We start from the raw sequence: 21,537 nt of genomic DNA, 5'->3' as shown, positions 1-21,537 counted from the left end.
GAAAGCTGAGCACCAAAGAATTGATGCCTTGAACTGTGGTGTTGGAGAAGACTCTTGACAGTCCCTTGGACTGCAAGGAGATCCAACCAGTCCATTTTAAAGGAGATCGGTCCTGGGTGTTCTTTGGAAGGACTGATGCTAAAGCTGAAACTCCAGTACTTTGGCCACCTCATGCGAAGAGTTGACTCACTGGAAAAGACTCTGATGCTGAGAGGGATTGGGGGCAGGAGGCAAAGGGGACGACAGAGGATGAGACGGCTGTATGGCATCACCGACTCTATGGATGTGAGTCTGAGTGAAGTCTGGGAGTTGGTGATGGACAGGGAGGCCTGGTGTGCTGCGATTCATGGGGTCGCAAGGAGTCGGACACGACTGAGCGACTGAACTGAATTGAAATGACCTGGGTAAGTCACTTCACCTTTGGACTCATAGTTTCCTCACCTGAGAAAGGGAAGAAAACCACACCTGGCAGGTCTGAAAGGATTATCTCTAGAAAATAAGTCAGTAATGACGGTCCCCAATTAGTCAAAGACACCTCTGTGAGAACATTATGTCACGTTTCCTTGCACATCCCTACTGTGCCTTGCACAGTAACTTGTATATAGAAGTAGCCTAATAAATGCTCATTGCTGCACCTAATAGGTAATAAATACGTGCTGAAATGGAGAAAGCAACGGCACCCCACTCCAGTACTTTTGCCTAGAAAATCCCATGGACGGAGGAGCCTGGTAGGCTGTAGTCCATGGGGTCGCTAGAGTTTGATACGACTGAGCGACTTCACTTTCACTTTTCACTTTCGTGCACTGGAGAAGGAAATGGCAACCCACTCCAGCGTTCTTGCCTGGAGAATCCCGGGTACGGGGGAGCCTGGTGGGCTGCCGTCTCTGGGGTCGCACAGAGTCGGACATGACTGAAGCGACTTAGCACATGCTGAAAAAATAAACCAGATGGTCCTGAGCACCCAGCACTTGTCCCATGCCATGGAAGGTGCAACAGAACCATGAGATGCTAGCCCTGCTCACCAGAAGCTTCTGTGGATGGTCCCACAGCCCACCTACGATGAAAGTTAAGAACCCTCATTCCTTGCAAAAATCAGCATTCTCTATTCTAGATTTCGATCAAAAAATACTCACATGTCGAAAGCACTGAACTCCAACGTTAAGCGAGCTGGCAGCCCCACAGAGTCACCTGGAAGGAAGCATTTACACATTCAATCATGAGTTAGTCACAGCAGCCTTTGCAACAAAAACATGCGTGGATCACTCTCTTCTGGTGAAGCCCAAAGGGCCCCATCCAATTTCCAGCCACTCAAGCTGAAGAAGGACATAGCAGCAGATGATGGCTTTTGTGAATCCAAGGTATTTGCCAAGAATATGAATGCAAAGATTCACTGGGGAAAATGTTTCCAATCCCCTTCCCCAGCAATACTCAGTAACGGGTATTAACTCTTTCGATTAATACACTGGCTTCTCCCTTTCTTCTCCCAATAAGGAAAAAAGAAATGAACATGGGTCAAAAAGTCAGGTAGTAAAGTAGAAACCAGGGGATAGCATTAATGGTAAAAGTCAAGGACATCCCATTCTGAAGGAGATCTGACCCTACACTGGGCAGAGAAGGTAAGAGAAGAAGAATGGAGTTTCCTATCACCTACCGTTGTAGTAATAACCCTTAATGTCCTTGGGAGCTTCGTCTAGCCGGTACTCATTCAGCTTCTTCTGGGTCAACTCATGCCAGAAGCCAACATCCAAGGCGCTGCTGAAGGGGGCGAACTGCAATCTGGAGAGGCCGGGGTCCCCCATAGCTGCTGCCATTCGTTATCGCCTGCTAGAAACGAAACACGGCAACAATGCACAGAATACGGTGAGAAAGGACATTTGTAATCATGCTTGAGACAGAGAAACAGAAAGTGACCAGAGGTTGACAAGCTGCCTGAAGACACAGCTTTGGAAAGCAACTCGAGGGTCTTGGCTACATTGCCACATTCAGCCTCTGGGCAACACAACTGACCCCCCTGGCCTTCACTTCAGGGCATCTTTCTCGCAAGCCAGTCTGACTGATGCGCTAGTGTTAACCCTTCTTTGAACCATCCTGTGTGGCCCCAGGGAACTGTACAAGCACAAAAACCCGAAGTCCAGCCAGTGAGCAACGCCAGCGGTCAGGGTTCTGAGTGAGGCAGTGCTTGAGCACCCCAGCCAAGAAGGATGAAGAAATTCCCCCACCCAAACCACAGTATCAGAACTGCTTTGAAATGTCACACTTTATCCTTCAAATGCAGGAAATTTGCACTTCACTATATATGTTTTATTTTTTTAATTTTACTTTTTTTTGTTTTGTTTTTAAATTTTTATTTTCAAATGATTATAAGTTCACTAGAAGTTGCCAAAACAGAGAGGTCCCAATGTGCCTTCCACCCAGCTTCCCTCCATGCTGCTGCTACTGCTAAGTCACTTCAGTCGTGTCCAACTCTGTGTGACCCCACAGACAGCCCACCAGGCTCCCCCGTCCCTCAGATTCTCCAGGCAAGAACACTGGAGTGGGTTGCCATTCCTTCTCCAATGCAAGAAAGTGAAAAAGTGAAAGCGAAGTTGCTCAGTCTTGTCCGACTCTTAGCGACCCCATGGACTTCAGCCCACCAGGCTCCTCCATCCATGGGATTTTCCAGGCAAGAGTACTGGAGTGGGGTGCCATTGCCTTCTCCTAATTTTACTTTTTTTACTGCAGACTTTTTACTTTGTATTAGGGTACAGCTGACAGACCTAGATAGTGTGTTAAAAAGCAAAGACATGAGTTTGCTGACAAAGGTTCATATAGTCAAGGCTGTGGTCTTTTCAGTAGTCATGTATGGATGTGAGAGCTGGACCATAAAGAAGACTGAGTGTGGAAGAATCGATGCTTTTGAACTGTGGTGTTGGAGAAGACTCTTGAGAGTCCCTTGGACTGCAAGGAGACCAAACCAGTCAATCCTAAAGGAAATCAACCCTGAATATTCATTGGGAGGACTCATGCTGAAGGGGAAGCTTCAATATTTTGGCCACCTGATGTGAAGAGCCTTGGTAAAGACCCTGGGAAAGATTGAGAGCAGAAGGGGGCAGCAAAGGATAAGATGGTTGGATGGCATCACCGATTCAAATCATCAAATAAACTTGACCATCTTGGCCAGTAGGCATACGTTCAATGTAATTCCCTGTGTCCCCTGCACACTCTCATGGGGGAGGGGACACAGACCCTGGGGTGATGGGGTGGTTGGGGTGGGGGGAAGCACAACCCTAGAGGAACTTGCAGTTCCAAAGGCACATGTTGATGAGGTCACTTGAGTCTCCAACTGCCCCAAGACAGATAAGTATGTCTGCAGTGGGATGTATGAACAGTCACTCTAGAGGGGATAAATAAAAGAAGACAGGTCATGTCTACTCAGGTTCTGCGTGAGTTTTGGGCCAAGATTTTTTAAAACCTTTCGGTTCTCTAAACGTGTTGGATATCAGAGAGACAAGGAGCTCTGGTCCAATAGCAATTATATGGTAAAATGCAAGGGAGTACCACCTAAACCTGGTGAAAATCCAGGCAGAGGAGGTGAGGGCGGGTCAGAGCAAGGGGAGGCCCCGAGCAGGGCCTGGGCACGGGTTCGCAACATCACATCAGCTGGCACTGCACAAGTGTTTCCACCTCCTGGTGGGCTTATTAAAAAATGAAGATGCCTCGGATCCACTTGCTGGGGGTCGGGGGAGGAGGAGGGAGAAAGGACAGAGAGGGTGGTGGGGACCGGTGCCCCAGGGGATCCTGATTCGAGTTTGATGCTATCTTGAAGCCTTCGGAACACCAGCATTCTTACTTCTGGAGTCAGAATTTGCCTGCCAAATGCAAGAGACATGGGTTCGATCCTTGGGTCGGGAAGATCCCCTGGAGAAGGAAATGGCAACCCACTCCAGTGTTCTTGCCTGGAGAATCCCATGGACAGAGGAGCCTGGCAGGCTACAGACCATGAGGTCGCAAAGAGCCAGACACGACTGAGCATGCACACACATGCGGACACAGCGACCTCTGAACCATTTCAAACATATTTAAATGCACCCTGGGCCCATATGAAACAATCTTTGGCTTTTGTTTTAAAGGCTCTTTATAGCTTCGCGCTTGCAGAATGTTCACCTTTTTTGGGTCACTCCTGTGTTCACAGGCCCCAGAAAAGTTTGTGGGTCCTAGGCACTGTGCCTTCAGTGCCCAGTGGAGAAACAGACCCTCATGCTGGTGGCCTGGGGCCCACTGTATGAGAAACATTGGCATAGAACACCCTCACAGTCTCCTGCTTGGTTCTGCGGGTTTCTCCATCGCTCCTTTCTCCTCTCTCCCTCTGCAACACAGCTGGCATTCTCCTTCTACTGCTGGCTTTTGAAAGCTTCTGTGCTCAGCCCTCTCCTTCGTCTATAAGCTTTCCCCGAAGCAAATTTTTCATTTTATACACCCATTTCCATCTAGATGCCAATGAATCCCAGGATGGTATTTCTAACGCTAACCTCCAACCGTATATTAAAGTGTCTTTTAAAGGCTGGAATTGAATTTCTCACAGGCATCTTCAGCTTGACAAATCGAAAACTGAATGTTCCTTTCACTAAAATTGTGTCCATTTTCCTATATGTCCAAGTTTATTAAACAGCACCATCATATAGCCACAAAGAAACCTCAAAGTCATCTTCAATTCTGCTCTCTCTCACATCCAATAAACCACTACGTGCTAGAGGATCAATAGTCCTCTGCCACGAGTTGAAAGTGGTAGTTACGAAGCATTGGCCGGGGCCAGGCACTGTGGCAGGGGTGGGCGCCTACATTAGCGCCTCCCCAAAGCCCTAAGAAGCGACAGTTCCGGTTTCACAGAAGACGACACTGACGTTCAGAGAGATAAGAATCAACACCTCAGCAGAACAGCGGTACAAACAGATCTCATCTGAAATCCTCTGTGGGATGGGGCAGCAGACCCCTACACACACTTCACAATCAACCGCAATTTAGTCTTAAAAGTCGACAGTAACTCATTTTGATGACCTGCTAAGGTCACCAAGATGTTGAAGTACCACGGAATGTAGCTCACCGAGCTCCCCTGTTCATGGAATTCTCCAGGCAAGAATACTGGAGTGGGCAGCCAGTCCCTTCTCCAGGGCATCAAAGGTCACCAAGATGAAATTTTACCAGTGCCAAAGACAAAAGAGAAAATTCTATTCCATACGGCCCCTGAGCAGCCAGGAAAAAGAGGACCACAGAAGAGAATGGACTAGAAAGTAATCTGCATAAGAGGCACACCACTGGGATTTCCCTGGCGGTCCAAGGGCTAAGACTCTGAGCTCCCACACACCACAAATGAGATCCAGCACAGCCAAATAAATAATATTAAAACAAATCAGAGGCCCATGCTTCATTTCTGACATATTTGGTCTTTGAGAAATTCTGAGCAGAACCCAAGAGCCCATTTCACAAGAGGATGTGGTCCGTATCCAGCCGCTGAAGTGGTGCCTTACTGGCTAGGGCGATGGAGAGGTCTTAAGCAACACCAGCAATGGGTGATTAGGAAGCTGCTGGAAACATCTAAACAGGATACTCGAGTAAAAAGCTATCACCTAGCAACCTATGCAATGTCTATGTCACACTGTCCCTAAACTAGAAGGGAAGACTTAAGACCTAACGATAAGGAGGGAATCCTGGAGGAGGAGGAAGTGAGTCCCAGGTGCAAGGTCATTCGTGTGTAACCAACCTAGACACAAACAGTACCTGCGTCCTGAAAAGTCAGGCTTGCCCGGATAATCCCAAATGGTGCAGGGGAGACTTGAGGCCTCGGCTCAGCTTACAAAGCTGAAAGCTTATTCCTACTGATCATCAACGTTTTATTCAGGATGTGAAACCCAAGAGTTTCACACAAGATGGGATTGCATCACTTCCAGTGAAAGAGGAAAGGCTTTGAGGACTTGAGACTGTAATGAACAAGAACCCCAGCAGTAGAAGAGACCCAGTGGTAACCAAACTATCCAGTGAGGAGTGACCTGAAATAACGCAGATGCCTGTCAAGCAATACGAACCCTCTGCAGCTACCACCCAAACTTACCAATTTTAGGCTTTTCTAAAAATAAAACTAAGTCACACTCGGCAACTTAAACAAGTTAAGTGCTTGAAAAACACTACCCTGTGGTACTTTCCAGAAGCTCCTGTCCAATGGACCTAACCATTGTGTCAGTGCTGTTCTTCACCATCAGATCCCCACAGAACACGTGTAACAGTGGTTGCCTCCCAGGAAAGAAATTCCAGGGGTCAGAGACAGGGCTGTGGACAGACTTATTTTCACTCTGTGTCCTTTTTGCCTTTTGGGTTTTGTAATAAGTAAATAAGTAAAATAAGGAAAGAGAAAAGCCCTGACCCAATGGCAAGAAGAGCGGGAATGAGAGACAGGTGAGAAGACCAGTTCAACTGTTTTGGTTCAGAGAAATAACACATGGAAAACCCTGACGCAAGAACCTGTCCTACTTATCTTTCTCCAGCACCCAGCACTGTGCCTAGGATAGATTAGGCACTCAGAAGCTGCTGACATGAAATAACAGCTTTCTTCTCCCCAAAAGAGTCAATGGATGGATGCTGGCTTAAGATTCAACATTCAAAAAATGAGGATCATGGCATCCAGTCCCATCACTTCATGGCAAACAGATGGGGAAATGACAGAAACAGTGAGAGACTTTTTTTTCTTGGGCTCCAAAATCACTGCAGATGGTGACTGCAGCCATGAAATCAAAAGACGCTTATTCCTTGGAAGAAAAGCTATGACCGACCTAGATAGCATATTAAAAAGCAGAGACATTACTTTGCCAACAATGGTCCATCTAGTCAAGGCTATGGTTTTTCCAGTGGTCATGTATGGATGTAAGAGCTGGACCATAAAGAAGGCTGAGCACTGAAGAATTGATGCTTTTGAACATTGGTGTTGGAGAAGAATCTTGAGAGTCCCTTGGACTAGCAAGAAGATCAAACCAGTCAATCCTCAAGAAAATCAACCCTGAATATTCACTGGAAGGACTGATGCTGAAGCTGAAGCTCCAGTACTTTGGCTACCTGATGTGGAGAACCAACTTATTGGAGAAAACCCTGATGCTGGGAAAGACTGAAGGCAGGAGAAGTGGGCAACAGAAGGCAAGATGGTTGGATGGCATCACTGACTCAATGGACACGAGTCTGAGCAAACTCTGGAAGACAGTGAAGGACAGGGAAGCCTGGCGTCTTGCAGTCCATGGGGTCACAGAGTCGGATACGACTGAGCAACTGAACAACAATCAGGAGGCAAGATTTGGGCAGAGTTTAACAGCGGTAACCTGACTTGTCCAGACAGGACGCAGGCTGACCAGCAAGATGATGTATTTTCCATTAGTGGAAGTACTCAAGCACGCATCAGGCAATCATTTCCCAAGTCATTTTGCACAGAGGTGGTCAGACAAGAACACGGGTTGGCAAGCTTTTTCTGAACAGAGCCAAATAGTAAATACTTTAGGCACCACAGTCCGAAATAGTTTCTGTCCTATTTTCTTCTTTTTTCACAACTCTTGAATAATGTAAAAAAATTCTTTAGCTCATGGACTGCACAAAAAAAGGCCTTGGGCTGGGTGTGCCCCACGGGCCATAGTTGGGCAAACTTGGACTAGATGATCTTCGAAACCTGTTGTTGTCTTGATCCTTGGAAGGTGCGGATAAGGCATTTTTTTTCTAGGATGACTGAGATTTGGGGTAGAATCTTCTCAGAGGGCAGGAGAGATGTGCTGAGGGTGCAGCAGATGACGAGGCTGGAATCCTAGGCCACATGAGCCATCTATGGAGCCAGTCTGTCTTGAGGGACCAGCGAATGTGGTATCCACAGACCACTCGCACACAGATGGGAGCATCACTAAGTCAAGAAGAAGCGCCTTCGGTATTCACCCAGGCTCATCACACACGGGAAAGCCTGTGGCAGGAGCTGAACTCCACGTCCTCGGCAGGCACACAGCCACACCCCTGGCGGGCTCCTCCACACCTTCTCCCGGCCCCTTGCTACTGCCTCCCAGCTTCTCCAGTGCCACCCTGGGGGGCCTGCCCCCCTCACTTCCACCCGACACTGCAGAAACAACCAAGCTGCTCAGTCCTCGGCTAACTCGCCTGCTGACCTGCCTCGGCGCCCCTGTCTGAAAGATGCTCTGCCCATGTCCCTGCACGAGGTGACCCGCTCCGGAAGGCCTTGCAGAGTTGCTGCTGGCTCCATCCTCCCCTGCACCTCTCCATCGGCCACTGTGAGCACCGCTACCCCGCGACCCCGACGGCGAGCACTGTGGGTCCCTCCGAATAAGCACTGAAAATGAAATACCACCTCCATAGATCTTCTGGCATTTTGTTATTCAAGATGCTCAAGATGGACATATTTTGGCTTCGCTGCTTATCCAGTTAACTGGAGCAGAGGCGTTTTCCTGGAATGAGTCTGCCCAGCCCTTCTCCCTCGGCGCCTGCCAAGAGGACTAGAGGCAGCAAACAGCAAGCCAGTACAGGATTTCTGGAAAAGGAAGGAGTAAAACTGTGGAGAACAACAACAATCATAGAGATTAAAAAACAAGCAGACCTACCTTGAGGGACACTAGGCCCTTGGTGGGGGAGAGCAGAAAAACAGACCAGCCTGACTATGTGAACATCTCTCACTAGGATTTTTAACCTGTGTGTTCTTGGGGTTTTGTTTGCTTGCTTTGGGAAGGCAGGGGAGTTTTTGTTGTTTTATTTTAATGGTTCGGAGAAAGGATGCTGAAAGCTAATGTAGCTGGGAGCCAGGTCCTCAGTCAGATCAACCGACGTTGGGAGTTCCGGCCCCATCACGCACTGGCCCGGCCCAGGGTGGGTAACATTGCAGCCTGTGCCTCTGCTTCGTCATCTGCAGATAATTATACCCAACCCTCGAGGCTGCTGGGAGGGCTAAATGGGAAAGCAGGCGACGTGCCTCTTCCGGTGTCTGGCTGAGAACCAGTGGCCAGTCCAGGGCAGCTGCTCTTCTGTCTTATCGCCCCACCCTCCCCTGCCACCAGCCAAATGCAGGTGCCCTTCCCCACGCGCTCACCACCAGATCTTCCCGCGCCTCGAGCAGCCCTCGCTAAGTTTCCCTCCCTCACCAGAGCTCTGCAGACATGGCAGAGGTTTAGTTACAAGCAAACGACGGTCTCCTGCTATAGGTCATCCAGGGGAAGTCCAGACAGGCGAGTGCTGACAGGTTGGGAGCGCTCTGTGTTCAGTTTCTCGGAGGCCACGCGGGGTCATTCACTTAGCAGAAGTGCCACCATCACCACAGTTTGGCCTTAAGGCACCATCTCTGGGCCAAAACAATGGAGCGGAGAGAGCAGACTTCTCAGTTCCCCAGCTGCAGGGCTTGCGAGCTCTGGCAGTCATTAAAATAAGCACCGAGGCACATGACCAAGTCCCGCTGACAAGCCGAGTATGTGCTTAGCTGCTGATGGGTAAGAAGGCAGTGGAGACCACCAGGAGCGGGGAGGGGCGGCCTCTGGCATATGGAGCCGATGCCCATTTTGCTGGGTAATGATGCTTCTGCAACTTGATGAGTTTTGGAAGTCATCTGCCAGGCTGTTAAAGAAGGAAGTTTTTAAAAAGCTCTCCCTTCCCAAAAGGAGGCGGGTGCAAAGTTCCAAACTTAGAAGAAAGAGTAGGTTTTACCAGAAGATGAAAACTCGGGACTCCTACAGGGGAACCAGCTGGTACAGAAGCCTCAATTTCTTTTAAAAACAGCATCAGAGTCAAGATGTTCCCCGAGCCAAACTGATGATGTCTCCACAAGACACCAAGTCACCCCAGGTGGCTTTCTTGGCGACGGTACTATTAGGCGCTGATAGCTGATGTGAGCAGGCAGGATAACTGCTCATAAGGTCGGGTTGTCCCTCTCGCCTCCTTGGATCACCTCTGCCCTGGAAGGAGCCACATGATTTGCTTCTTCGGGAGGTCAGCCGGGGAGCCGGCAATCGCCTCCACAGGCTGCAGACTAACCTTTAGTCTCCACAGTTACTTCTGGGACCTGTTCTTCTTTGGCTTCATCTTGTTTTCCCTGCTGTAATAACCTCAAACCTCCCCTGCGATCTGCTCTCTCGTTCGGCCTCAGATTTGAGAAAGGACGCCCTGGATACCAGTATTGTGGGGTACGGCAAGCCTATGAGAGTGGAGGCTGGGAAAACACGGGCAGGGAGGGAGTCAAAGAGATCATACGAGGAACGGGGCGGACACCATGCCCACTTTCGAGGCCTCTGCATTACATCAGCCCATCGACCGTGTCAACCTGCTCCGTCTTGTACCTGGGTGACAGCCACGGGATTTACCTAAACCACGAAGGAGCCCTCAGGTCAGCCAATAGCTAAAATCCGTGATGGTTTCCTAAAAGCTGCCTGAGGTATGAAGGATTGCGTCTGAGTAACAGTCCTTGTTTTCATTTCTGGTGATCTTTAAAAAGTTCTGGAAAATGAGAGGCGCTGAAAAACTGGGCCAAGCTATCACCCGGTTTCAGGCTTTCAAACTAATTTCCAAAGATGAGAATATAGATGGATTCTGTAGCCCACTGGACAGACTCTGCTCCCAGGGGAGGCATCACACAGGCCATTCTGGTCCCCCCGGCACCTCTGCACAATAAGAAAACCGTACCACTCCCTCAAAACGTTTTACCTCCTTCGAGAAAACTACTGTCATACATTAAGTTAGCTCAAGACATCTTTGCCCTTCTCTGCCAGAAAACCGTCATTACAAAATACACCCATGGCGCCCATGATCTGAACAGAACCCTCTCAGATGCGGCCCCTGCGCAACTGCATGCAGCCGCCCTGCGTGTCCACAAAGGCCACCACGGTTTCCCCAAGAACAAGCCGGGACAGCGTCACTGCACTGCTGCCGTGGCCATGGAAGAACCACAGACGGGCAACAGGCTACGGGGGCCTCAGCAAGGCCTCCGACAAGGCTTCTCCAGACAGCACAGGAGACGAGATGTGGATGCAAGAACTGACACAGTCAGAAGGACTTAAAACTGGTGAAATAACCTTCTTCAAAGGATGCTGGTTCAGGAATGAACTGATGGCAATCAGAGAGGAGCTGCCAGGGATGTCTTTGGTTCAGTCTTGGGGCCTATCAGGTTTGTATTTTATTCTCTCTGTGAGTGAATATCCATCATATTCACAAAGCATTTCACGCATGCTGAACCCTATGTGCTCCACCAAGACGGCAGAGCAGAACGACATGCGCTCACGTTCTCCTGCGAGAACTCCAAAATTACAACTCACTGCTGGACAACTGTCAAGAGGAGAATGCTGGATCCCACCAAAAAGAGATACCCCTCGTAGCAAAGGAGAAGCCCCAGCAAGACGGCAGGCAGGGTGAAATCGAATTTAGAATCAAACCCCATACCCACCAGAGACACTCAGAGGGCTCAAACAAACCTTGTGTGCACCAGGACCCAGAGACCGCACAGACACTGAACCAGAACTGTGTTTGAGTGTCTCCTGCGGAGGTACGGGTCAGTAGCGGCCTGCCGCAGGGGCAGGGTCGCTAGGTGCAGACCTGGGTATGGCACAAGCCCTCTTGAAGGAGGTTGCCATTAACCCCACCGTAGAGCTGCCAGAATTTACTCAGGATTGGGGAAACAGACTCTTGGAGGGCAAAACAAAACCCTGTGTGCACCAGGACCCAGGAGAAAGGAGCAGTGACCCCACAAGAGACTGAGCCAGACTTGCCCGTGAGTGTCCAGGAGTCTCTGGTGGAGCTGTGGGTTGGCAGGGGCCTACTGCAGGGTCAGGGGCACTGAGTGCAGCAGTGCATCATGGGACCTTTTAAAGGAGGTCATTATCTTCATTACCTCCCCCATAGTTTGGCCTCAGGTCAAACAACAGGGAGGGAACACAGCTCCACCCATTAACAGAAAATAGGATTAAAGATTTACTGAGCAAGGCCCCACCCATCAGAACAATCCCACGAAATCAGTCTCTCCCATTTGGAAGCTTCCATAACCCTTATCCTTATCCATCAGAGGGCAGACAGAATGAAAACCACAATCACAGAAAACTAACCAAACTGATCACATGGGCTACAGTCTTGTCCAACTCAGTGAAACCATGAGTCATGCCTTGTAGGGCCACCCAAGACAGATGGGTCATGGTGGAGAAGTCTGACAGAATGTGGTCCACTGGAGAAGGGAATGGCAAACCACTTCAGTATTCTTGCCTTGAGAACCCCATGAACAGTGTGAAAAGGCAAAAAGATAGGACACTGAAAGATGAACTCCCCAGGTCGGTAGGTGCCCAATATGCTACTGGAGATCAGTGGAGAAATAACTCCAGAAAGAATGAAGGGATGGAGCCAAAGCAAAAACAACACCCATTGTGGATGCGACTGGTGGTGGAAGTCAAGTCCGATGCTGTAAAGAGCAATATTGCACAGGAACCTGGAATGTTAGGTTCATGAATCAAGGGTAAATTGGAAGTGATCAAACAGGAGATGGCAAGAGTAAACATGGACATTTTAGGAATCAGTGAACTGAAATGGACTGGAATGGGTGAATTTGACTCAGATGACCATTATATCTACTACTGTGGGCAGGAATCCCTTAGAAGAAATGGAGTAGCCCTCATAGTCAACAGAAGAGTCTGAAATGCAGTACTTGGATGCAATCTCAAAAACGACAGCGTGCTCTCTGTTTCCAAGGCAAACCATTCAATATCACAGTAATCCAAGTCTATGCCCCTTCTAATGCTGAAGAAGCTAAAGTTGAACAGTTCTCTGAAGACCTACAAGACCTTCTACAACTGACACCAAAAAAAAGATGTCCTTTTCATTATAGAGGACTATAATGCAAAAGTAGTATGTCAAGAAACACCTGTAGTAGCAGGCAAATTTGGCCTTGAAGTACAAAATGAAGCAGGGCAAAGGCTAACAGAGTGCTTCCAAAAGAATGCACTGGTCAGAGCAAACACCCTCTTCCAGTAACACAAGAGAAGACTCTACATGTGGACATCACCAGATGGTCAATACTGAAATCAGACTGATAGTATTCTTTGCAGCTGAAGATGGAGAAGCTCTACAGTCAGCAAAAATAAGACTGGGAGCTGACTGTGGCTCAGATCATTAACTCCTTATTGCCAAATTCAGACTTAAATTGAAGAAAGTAGGGAAAACCACTAGACCATTCAGGTAGGACCTAAATCAAATCCCTTAGGATTATACAGTGGAAGTGATAAGTAGATTCAAGGGATTAGATCTGATAGAGTGCCTGAAGAACCATGGACGGAGGTTCCTGACATTGTACAGTAGGCAGTGATCAAGACCACAACTAAGAAAAAGAAATGCAAAATTGTTGTCTGAGGAAGCCTTACAAATAGCTGAGAAAAGAAAAGAAGCGAAAGGCAAAGGAGAAAAGGAAAGATACGTCCATTTGAATGCAGAGTTTCAAAGAATAGCAAGGAGAGATAAGAAAGCCTCCCTTGGTGAACAATGCAAAGAAATACAGGAAAACTATAGAAGGCAATGGCACCCTACTCCAGTACTCTTGCCTGGAAAATCCCATGGACAGAGGAGCCTGGTGCATTGCAGTCCATGGGGTCGCTAGGAGTCGGACACAACTGAGCGACTTCACTTTCACTTTTCACTTTCATGCATTGGAGAAGGAAATGGCAACCCACTCCAGTGTTCTTGCCTGGAGAATCCCAGGGACGGCGGAGCCTGGTGGGCTGCCGTCTATGGGGTCGCACAGAGTCGGACACGACTGAAGCGACTTAGCAGCAGCATAGAACGGGAAAGACTAGAGATCTCTTCAAGAAAATCAGAGATACCAAGGGAACATTTCAGGCAAAGATGGGCTCAATAAAGGACAGAAATGGTATGGACCTAACAGAAGCAGAAGATATTAAGAAGAGGTGGCAAGAACACACAGAAGAACTATACAAAAAAGATCTTCAAGACCAGATAACCATGATAATGTGATCACTCATCTAGAGTCAGATATCCTGGAATGTGAAGTCAAGTGGGCCTTAGGAAACATCACTACACAAAAAGCTAGTGGAGGGGATGGAATTCCAGTTGAGCTATTCCAAATCCTGCAAGGTGATGCTGTGAAAGTGCTGCACTCAATATGCCAGCAAATCTGAAAAACTCAGCCGTGGCCACAGGACTGGAAAAGGTCAGTTTTCATTTCAATCCCAAAGAAAGGTAATGCTAAAGAATGCTCAAACTACCACACAATTGCACTCATCTCACACACTAGCAAAGTGATGCTCAAAATTTTCCAAGCCAGGCTTCAACAGCTCATGAACGGTGAACTTCCAGATGTTCAAGCTGGATTTAGAAAAGGCAGAGGAATCAGAGATCAAACTGCCAACATCCATTGGTTATAGAAAAAGCAAGAGAGTTCCAGAAAAACATCTGCTTTATTGACTATGCCAAAGCCTGTGACTCTCTTTGGAGAGTTTCCACCATAAACTATGGAAAATTCTTAAAGAGATGGGAATACCAGACCACCTGACCTGCCTCCTGAGAAATCTGTATGCAGGTCAAGAAGCAACAGTTAGAACTGGACATGGAACAACAGGCTGGTTCCAAATCAGGAAGGGAGTACATCAAGGCTGTACATTATCACCCTGCCTCTTTAACTTATATGCAGAGTATATCATGCAAAACAGCAGGCTGGATGAAGCACAAGCTGGAATCAAGATTGCCGGGAGAAATACCTATAACCTCAGATAGTCAGATGACACCACTTATGGCAGCAAAGAACTAAAGAGCCTCTTGATGAAAGTAAAAGAAGAGAGTGAAAAAGTTGGCTTGAAACTCAACATTCAGAAAAATAAGATCATGGCATCCGGTCCCATCACTTCATGGCAAATAGATTGGGGAAAAAATGCAAACAGTGAGAGACTTTATTTTTGGGGGCTCCAAAATCACTGCAGATGGTAACTTCAGCCATGAAATTAAAAGACGTTTGCTCTTTGGAAGAGAAGTTATGACCAACCTAGACAGCATATTAAAAAGCAGAGACATTACTTTGCCAATGAACATTTGCCAAAGACATTACTTTGTCAAAGCTATGGTATTTCCAGTAGTCATGTATGGATGTGAGATCTGGACCATAAAGAAAGCTGAACACCAAAGAATTGATGCTTTTGAACTGTGGTGTTGAAGAAGACTCTTGAGAGTCCCTTGGACTTCAAGGAGATCCAACCAGTCTATATCCTAAAGGAAATCAGTCCTGACTATTTATTGGAAGGACTGATGCTGAAGCTGAAACTCCAATACTTTGGTCACCTGATGAGAAGAACAGACTTGCTGGAAAAGATCCTGATGCTGGGAAAGATTGAAGGCAGGAGGAGAAGGGGATGATAGAGGATGAGATGGTTGGGTGGCAACCCTGACTCGATGGACATGATTTTGAGTAAGCTCTGGGAGTTGGTGATGGACAAGGAAGCCTGGCGTGCTGCAGTCCATGGGGTCACAAAGAGTAGGACACGACTGAGTGACTGAATTGAACTGAACCTTGCTACAGCAAGGACATTCCTTGGTGGCTCAGATGGTAAAGAATCTGCCTGCAATGCAGAAGACCCACTTTTGATTCTTATAACCACATCTTACCAGTGACTTAGATAACAATACAGGTTTGCTTATTAATTCTACACTTGGGGCTTCCCTGGTGGGCCAGAGGTTAAGAATCTGCCTGCCAATCCTGGGGACATGGGTTTGCTCCCTGGTCTGAGAAGATTCCACATGCCACAGAACAACCAAGTCCATGTTCTGCAACTTTTGAGCTGGCATGCTCTAGAGCCTGTGCTCTGTAATAAGAGAAGCACAGTAAGAAGCCGAAGCACTGCAACTAGAGAGTGGTCCCCATTCGCGGCAACCAGAAAAGTCTTGTGGACAGCAACCAAGACCCACCCCGACCAAAAAAACCAAAAATCTACACATGACAGGAATAGGAAGAAGCAATGACGCATAACAGAAATTTAGAATAAAAGATTCTGACCACCTGGAATGACAGGCCTATTTATCAAGATTACAATTTTCAAGTTGTTAAATGGCAGAAAGTGCAGAGGAACTAAAGAGCATCTTGATGAGGGTGAAGGAGGAGAGTGAAAGAGTGGCTTAAGACTAAATATTAAAAAAACTAAGATAATGGCATCTGCCCCCATTACTGCATGGCAAATAGAAGGGGAAAAGGTGGGAGCAGTGACAGATTTCCTCTTGGGCCCCAAAATCACTGTGGATGGTGACTGCAGCCATGAAATCAGAATATGATTGTTTCTTGGCAGGAAAGCGATGACAAACCTAGACAGTGTGTTGAAAAGCAGAGACATTCCTCTGCCAACAAAGGTCTGTATAGTCAAGGCCATGGTCTTCCAAGTGGTTACCCACGGCTGTGAAAGCTGGACCATAAAGAAGGCAGAATGCCAAAGAATTGATGCCTTCGAACTGTGGTGCTGGAGAAGACTCCTGAAAGTCCCTCAGACAGCAAGGACATCAATTCGGTCCATCTTAAGGGAGATCAACCCTGAATATTCACTGAAAGGACTGATGCTGAAGCTGAAGCTCCAGTAGTTTGGTCATCTGATGCAAACAGACAACTCATTGGCAAAGTCCTTGAAGGTGGGAAAGATTGAGGGCAGGAGAAGAGGGTGTCAGAGGATGCGACGGCTGGACGGCATCACTGATGCAGTGAACATGAACTTGGGCAAACTCTGAGAGATGGTGAGGGGCAGGGAGGCCTGGCGTGCTGCAGTCCATGGGGTCGCAAAGAGTCAGACATGACTGGACGACTGAACAACAACAATAAAATTTTCATAGAGGTAAATCCAGGGCCTTAAGTCTCAGTCCACAAAAACACCTGGACAACCATGCAATCTGATACACTGGAGACAGACATATGGTAGACAGAAGGGTGTAGCTTCATGAGCCAGAGAGACCCAAGTTCAAATCCCACCTTTGAAACTTCCAGCCACACAGCCTTGGGCAAGTCATTTATCTTCTCTGAGCCTACTTCCTCATCTGTAAGATGGGAAACCATCTGCAGTGCAGAATTATTGAGGATTCAACTAGAAAATGCATGAATGTGGCACACAAGAGGCACTCAAAAAGAACATACCATCAACATACCATCAATAAAACACACACCCAAAACATGGGGTTTCCTCATCGTTCCTTCAATAGACACTGGTTTGATGTACCAGCTGCTGCTGCGTAGCTACTTCAGTCATGTCCAACTCTTCACAGCCCCATGGACTGCAGCCCGACAGGCTCCTCTGTCCATGAGATTCTCCAGGCAAGAATGCTGGAGTGCGTTACCATTCCCTTCTCCAGGGGATCTTCCCAATCCAGGGACAGAACCCAGGTCTCCCACGTTGCTGGCAGACTTTACCATCTGAGCCACCAGGAAAGTCCTGATGTACCAGACCCTGTGCTGAATTTCAGGACTCGATGGCAAAAAGCCATGGTTTCCGAGTTTAAGGAGCTAACAGTCTCAAGGTAAGACAGAGCAGGAATGACAATACAGCAGGTTACAGGTAAAATGAGCACAGCTGTCTGGTGTAAGCATTGGCACCGGATGTAATGGGAGGAGGAGGGAGGGACAGCTAAATTAGCCTGAAGAGGAAGGGGTGTTTCCCACAAAAACCCTCGAGCCCAGGCTTTTAAGAGAACTGGCAGTAGATTCTCAACAAGGACACCACTTGACATGCTGGGTGGGACAATTCTTTTGCATTTGGTGCTGGTCCCACACATTGTCTTCTCCTACTGTTTGGGGTTCTAGAGGTAAGAATACTGGAGTAGGTTGCCATGAGCACAGCCATGAAATTAAAAGACATTTGCTTCTTGGAGGAAAGCTATGACAAATCTAGACAGCATATTAAAAGACAGAGACATCACTTTGCTGACAAAGGTCCATACAGCCAAAGCTATGGCTTTTCCAGTAGTCATGTACAGACATGAGAGTTGGACCATAAAGAAGGCTGAGTGCCGAAGAATTGATGCTTTTGAACTGCGGTTTTGGAGAAGACTCTTGAGAGTCCCCTGGACAGCAAGGAAATCAAACCAGTCAGTCCTAAAGGAAATCAGTCCTGAATGTGCACTGGAAAGACTGAAGCTGAAGCTCTAATACTTTGGCCACCTGATGCGAAGAGCCAACTCATTAGAAAAGACCCTAATGCCGGGAAACACTGAAGGCAGAAGGGGATGACAGAGGATGAGATGGTGGGACGGCATTGCCGACTCAATGAACATGAGGTTGAGTAAATTCCGGGAGATGGTGAAGGACAAGGAAACCAGGCGTGCTGCAGTCCATGGGGTCACGGGATCAGACATGACTTAGTGACTGAACAACCACCACCATCACACATCGCAGAGTGCCTGTCACCCCCGGCACCCTCTTCAATGCAGCTGTGCCTTGTGGTTATATCACAAAGTAAAACAGCTCCCCCCTCTTCCAAAAGTCCTCTGGACGGCTGAGAGAGGGGAGTGGTTGGCGGCTGCAGCCCAAACCAGTCCTGCTGGATGAGGAAGGTTATGCTGGGGAGTGGGGACAGTTTAGACAAAAGGAGGAAGCTTGTCTCAGTTCCACATCTGCAATTCTGGAAACACCCAACAGTCTCTGCAGAAGCTGAGAACGTTCTTATCCATCCAGGGGCCCACTGTCTGCTTAATTCCTCTTGTCCCTTCAGATCTCAGCTCAACCATCATGAGAGGGGAGCCTTCCCTGACTCCCTCAACTCCCACTCAGGTCAGTTTTCCTGTATCCGACCCACAAAGGGAGCCACCACCTCCCCTCCAGAGCACACGCGCAGTGTGAACGTTGGTTCTCACTGCTACAAGAAAAGCTCTTTGAGAAAGGCACTGTGTCAGCTTCTCATTTTCCTCCATCAATCGCTGTTTTCCCAGCACCTGCCCCCCACAGGTGCCCAATAAATACTTCCTGATGACCGAATCTATGTACCAAGGAAACAGCATGGTCCGTTTCAGAACACACCCAGAGTTTTGTGTGGTGAGAAGGCAAGGTTCGTGCGCCACAGGAGCTGGAAACCACGCCCGTAAAGTAGGCAAATGCCAAATCACGAAAGGCCTTCCATGAAAAGCTACTGATTTGTATTTTAGCAAATATTGGGGGGCTCTGTTTGCTTTTTACATTTTGGGAGCACACAGCATATGGGACCTTAGTTCCCCGATCAGGGGCTGAACCCACATCCACTGTGGTGGGAGCATGGAGTCTTAAGCACTGCACTGCCAGGGAAGTCCCGCAAAGATCTATTATTTCAGAAAGGGCACTCCAGCAATAGTTAGGGCCAGACTGCTGAGGCCAGGCAAGCAGCTCGGAGGCCAGGCAGGAACACAGGCAGGAAGTGAAAAGGGGCCTGATCTAAGGCAGGGGGAGAGGAAACGCAGATGATGAAAACGTGTCCAGTCAGTATCAAGGGAGGAGAAGCTGTGGAACTCTGACTAGCACCAGGAGGACGGGAGGCATGGTGTGAGTAGGAAAAGTCCAAGAGGACTCGAAGGGCTCTGCCTGGAATCAATAAATGCAGAAGGGGAATGCGAGAGAGTACAGACAGGAAGAAGAGTCACAGGTTTGGAGAGAAGATGATGACCTTAGCTTGGGACTCGCTGAGACGGAGGGCTGGTGCTCAGGAGAGATCTGGACTCGAGAGCCAGAGCAGAGGTCACTGGCCCAGGGATGAGAGTTTATGCTGTGCATAGAGATGAGCGTGAGCATGAGACCAGGCCTTGGAGAAAACCAGCATTTAAGGGACAAAAGGAAGAAAAGAGCCTGCGATGAAAACTGAGGGGAAACGGCCAGAGACAGAGTTCGAACCAGGAGTGCTTTTTCACAAGTGAAGGGAGAGCATCAATGTCAGACATACTGAGAAGGCGAAGAAGAGAAGGAAGGCAAAGAGTTCAGGGGTTCTGGCAACACCGAGGCCTGGTGACTTGGAGGAGAGTGGTTTGCGGGGAGGGCTGCTGCAGAAGTAGAATTTCAGTGAATGCTGACTTCAAGCAGCAGAGGTGGCAACTTGTCCAAGAAGTGTGGCTGCGACGGGGTAGAGCAGAGGGTAACAGGAGGGTGTTTTGTTTTTGCAAAAATGAAAGTAAAAACGGGGGTGGGGGGGATGGATAGTAAATGGAAGGGTTAGTTAAACAGGAAAGAAATGGGAACAATGATGGGAACCAGGTCCTGAGGAAAAGGAACTGATAAAGGGATCTCAGCACAAGTAAAGGAATTAATCTTAGAACAAACACCATTTCCCCCCCCACGGAATTAGAATAAAAGGCAAAGCCATAGGGTTGGCTGGATTTAAGTTTGTAATGATACAAGCTGAGAAGCCTTGACTGATGGCTACAACTCAGCGAAGTCAAAAGCAACAAAGGCGGCTGGGAGAGGGATGAACACACGAGAGATGAGGAGGGATGCGTAGACAGCATCACACTGACTCTCAGACAGTGTGACGGTGTCGACAGCATCAAGTGTCCATGACGAAGCCTAGCAGAGTCATTGTGGGGTCTTGGATTCCGGCAAGGACAGTGAGTACAGTGTTGCTCCGCGTGGCCAGACTCCATGGAAAAAGGACTTGCTTTCTATGCCACACTCACAGAGAGACTGACACATAGGAACAAGTTCAAAGGAGGGTAAGCAGAAAGACGGTGTGAACACCCCAGAGGTGATCATTCTGAGATCAGGTGGACCGGCCGACACCCAGCCCACCAAGATCATGGAGATGCACGTTGCCAGCCTGGTGACAGAGCAGCACCTACTGGTTCCCCCTTGAACACCCTGTGGCCACAGGACTGGAAAAGGTCAGTTTTCATTCCAACCCCAAAGAAAGGAAAAGCCAAAGAATGTTCTAACTACCGCACAATTGCACTCATCTGACATGCTAGCAAAGCAATGCTCAAAATTCTCCAAGTGAGGCTTCAACAGTACGTGAACCGAGAACTTCCAGATGTTCAAATTGGATTTAGAAAAGGCAGAGGAATCAGAGATCAAATTGCCAACGTCTGTTGGGTTATAGAAAAAGCAAGAGAGTTCCAGAAAAACATCGACTTCTGCTTTACTCACTATGCCAAAGCCTCTGACTGTGTTGACCACAACAAACCATGGACAATTCTTAAAGAGATGGGAATACCAGACCACCTGGCCTGCCTCCTGAGAAATCTGTATACAGATCAAGAAGCAACAGTTAGAACTGGACATGGAACAATGGACTGATTCCAAATTGAGAAAGGAGTACATCAAGGATGTATACTGTCACCCTGCTTATTTAACTTAAATGCAGAGTACATCATGAGAAACGCTGGGCTGGATGAAGCACAAGCTGGAATCAAGACTGCTGGGAGAAACATCAATAACCTCATATATGCAGATGACACCACCCTTTTGGCAGAAAGTGAAGAGGACCTAAAGAGCCTCTTGATGAAAGTGAAAGAGGAGAGTGAAAATGCTGGTTTAAAACTCAACATTCAAAAAATGAAGATCATGGCATCCGGTCCCATCACTTCATG

The 21,537-nt window shown here is 48.0% G+C and overlaps 1 protein-coding gene across 4 annotated transcripts in view; it reads right to left on the bottom strand.

Moving 5' to 3' along the window:
• ATG7 (autophagy related 7) overlaps window positions 1-21,537 on the bottom strand; it is a 196,450-nt gene that overhangs the window by 172,311 nt on the left and 2,602 nt on the right. For all 4 annotated transcript variants that reach the window (XM_010862434.1, XM_010862435.1, XM_010862436.1 and 1 more), the window contains exons 2-3: window positions 1,652-1,824; window positions 1,134-1,188 (exon numbers count right to left, since the gene is read on the bottom strand). In XM_010862434.1, coding sequence (XP_010860736.1) covers window positions 1,134-1,188; window positions 1,652-1,811 — 215 coding nt within the window. In that variant the 5' untranslated portion in view covers window positions 1,812-1,824. The remainder of the gene's footprint in view (window positions 1-1,133; window positions 1,189-1,651; window positions 1,825-21,537) is intronic.

The sequence above is a fragment of the Bison bison genome, unplaced genomic scaffold (genome assembly GCF_000754665.1).
Source record: "Bison bison bison isolate TAMUID 2011002044 unplaced genomic scaffold, Bison_UMD1.0 scf7180017864482, whole genome shotgun sequence".
NCBI lineage: Eukaryota > Metazoa > Chordata > Mammalia > Artiodactyla > Bovidae > Bison > Bison bison.
Note: the sequence above shows the minus strand (reverse complement) of the source record. Positions and strands in the feature narration are given on the sequence as shown.